The sequence below is a fragment of the Otolemur garnettii genome, unplaced genomic scaffold (genome assembly GCF_000181295.1).
Source record: "Otolemur garnettii isolate 467f Iridium unplaced genomic scaffold, OtoGar3 scaffold00345, whole genome shotgun sequence".
NCBI lineage: Eukaryota > Metazoa > Chordata > Mammalia > Primates > Galagidae > Otolemur > Otolemur garnettii.
In genome coordinates, this window is record NW_003852740.1 from 290502 (window position 1) to 293164 (window position 2663).

The 2663-nt window shown below is 44.2% G+C and overlaps 1 protein-coding gene across 2 annotated transcripts in view; it reads left to right on the plus strand.

Moving 5' to 3' along the window:
• Window positions 1-2663, plus strand: part of PGBD2 (piggyBac transposable element derived 2) — a 7048-nt gene that overhangs the window by 1506 nt on the left and 2879 nt on the right. The window contains exon 1 of one of the 2 annotated variants that reach the window (XM_023509087.1): window positions 651-667. The exons of the other annotated variant lie outside the window; for it this stretch is intronic. Coding sequence (XP_023364855.1) covers window positions 651-667 — 17 coding nt within the window. Of the gene's footprint in view, window positions 1-650; window positions 668-2663 lie in introns of those variants that run through there. 2 annotated transcript variants of the gene reach the window in all.

Here is a 2663-nt window from a genome sequence, read left to right on the forward strand (position 1 = left end):
ACTTACAGGGACTCCACTGTATTTAGAAGTACACTATACTATCTAATATAGTAACCACATGTAACTATTTAAAGTAAAATTAAACTTGCATAAAAAGAATTTAGTTTCTCAGTCACCCCAGCCATATTTCAGGTGGTCAGTAGTCAGAGATGGCTTGTGCCATATTAGACCACACTGACAACTAGAATGTAGTTGTCAAGCAGTGGTGATTTTGCCCCACAGGGGTCATTTGGCAATGTCTGGAGACATTTTTATACGTTTTTATGGTTTTATATGGTTTTGTAGCTAGGAATACAGTGTGTTCTAGTAGGTAGAAGCCAGGGATGCTAGTCAACATTCCATAACGCACAGATCCCTGCCCCAAAGAGTCATCTGGCCCCAAGTGTCAGTGGTACTCACAGTAGGAAGCTTTGCTGTAGAGTACATTTTTTTTGAGTTGTGAGATGGGGAGCTTATGCTTTTTGCCTCTGACTAACCAATTGACCAAACACCCTTAAGGTCACTACCTTAAGCTGGAGATGTTTCTTTCTTGGATGGTAGAGAAGATCCTACTGCCTGTTTATTAAGATATGATTTTTAAAAATTTACTTTGATTGTTTTACAGATTCTTAGACTCTGTGTGTAAAGATATACTGTCTTCCTGGTTCATCATGGCGTCAACCTCAAGGTAGGAGTGCTGTTTGATAAAATGCTTCATGGATATATTCACTCTACTATGTTTTTGAAAGGCCAACTCTATGACAAGATTAGCCCTTAGTCCTGCTAGCCTTTGTAAAAGGTTGGTGTTCAGAAAGCATCATAGAGGAAGGGAAAGAAGAAAGATGATACAAGAACAGAGAAAGACTAGGACAGACAGGGGACTGTGTGTAGTATGGGTGTGGTCATGTAGCACCAGCACTTAACATAAAAACATGACTTCACTTTCTTTGTCTTTCAAGAATAGGACACCAGACAGTTGCCTGTGGGACACCAGAATCTTTGTAGGCCTTCCCATTCCAGGATTCAGCAAGCCACGTGTAGGCCAAGGTCTGCCCCTGCAAAGAGGGTGAAACTGGGGCAGGGAGGCATGAAGATAGCTGCTGTCCCCTGAGGACCCAGCTCCATCTAGGGCTTACAGGCAGGACTTTGGGTCTCTTCTTTCTCTAAGTTGGCCTCTCTTGGTGTCCTGGGCAGATTTCAGATCGGTGACCTGGTTTCCTAGAGGTTAGTGTGAGGGCTGGGGGTGTCATTAAACCAGAAAGTGAGGTTGGGGTGAGTCTCTAATGCAACCTAAATTCCACAGTCCATGGGAAAGCCTGCCCTGAAGTAGTCTCTGTAGTTCACTCTTACTTTCTTTTGGGTAGAGGGTCCTCATATTGAGTTAGGGGCCTGGAGAGGGAACAGGACAGCAAATGAGCATCTCTGCCTGACTTTCATTCCCATAGCCAAAGCAATATTTTGACAGCCTAGATCTGACTCTGTACTGCACTGATCTGTCATCCCTGGGGTTTTCTATGACAGCTGAGCACCACTGGATGTTCTGGACAGGCCTCTGAAGTCCTGTGGTGTTCTGCTTCCCTCCACCTCCACTCTGCTCTGCTATCCTCCTTGCAGCCTTGTCATTCTGCAGATATTGAGTCCCTTCTGCTTCAGAGCCTTGAGTCTATATTGTGTCGTCCTGGGACATCCTGTCCCCATCTATCTGAATGGCTCACTGCCTGACGTCATTCAGACCCCTGCCTGTCTGTTGTGCTCAGATTCACGGGTGGTCGGAGACACAGAGAATAGGCTTGCAATTGGAATAGTATAGAGACAAAGATGACTACCACCTTAAGATGGTAGTCAGAGATGGCTTGTGCCATATTAGTAAACTTCTTTATTCCTTGCTGGTTTAAATGACCAGCTCTGCACGTACACACTGTCAATTAATAATCCTTCCATTACTTTAGTGACATATAGTAAAAAACAAATTACCCTTTACTTAGTGCCTGCTAGTCTACTGATCACAACAATACTCATTCTTTCACATCATCCATTATACTAAAAATACCAATCAAGGAAAAACATGTTGTTGACTTTCTGGTCTGATTCTTGATAGGTAGGGAAACTCCTTCAGGGGGAAAGGGCTGATTAATCACCCACTCTACAAGGCCGGAAGCCATCTGGAGGCTGTAACTTGAAGTCTTCTAAAACCACAACCTAGAGGTTCTGAAAGTATACCGATGACTCACCTATGCACTAGCTCCCCTGGCCCTGCTCAGCACAGTGGAATGTCACATTCCTCCAGCTAGAACAAAGGCCATAGTGGGAGTTCTACCTCAGAGCCTCCTAGATTGTAGAAAAACATGACTTTTATTCCTGCTCACTCTCAGAGGCAAAAAGGCACAAGAATATAGGCTTTCCGCCTATACCTGTCTTCCTCAGCCTTCCTTCACCATCCTGTCCAAAGTAGCACCTGAGCTATACCCCTTTGTTACATTCTCAGTCCCTTATTCAAGCTGGCATTCATTGTTACCTGGCTATCCCACGTAGCTACTTGTTTGTTGACCTATCATCTGTCTTCTCTAATTAGAACTAAAGTGTTCTGAAGGTTGAGAGTGAAGTTTGCCACTGCCAGCCCCTGGGCAGGACCTGTTTACTATTGGCATTCATTAAATACAAGCATAGATGGTCCCTGACTTTCC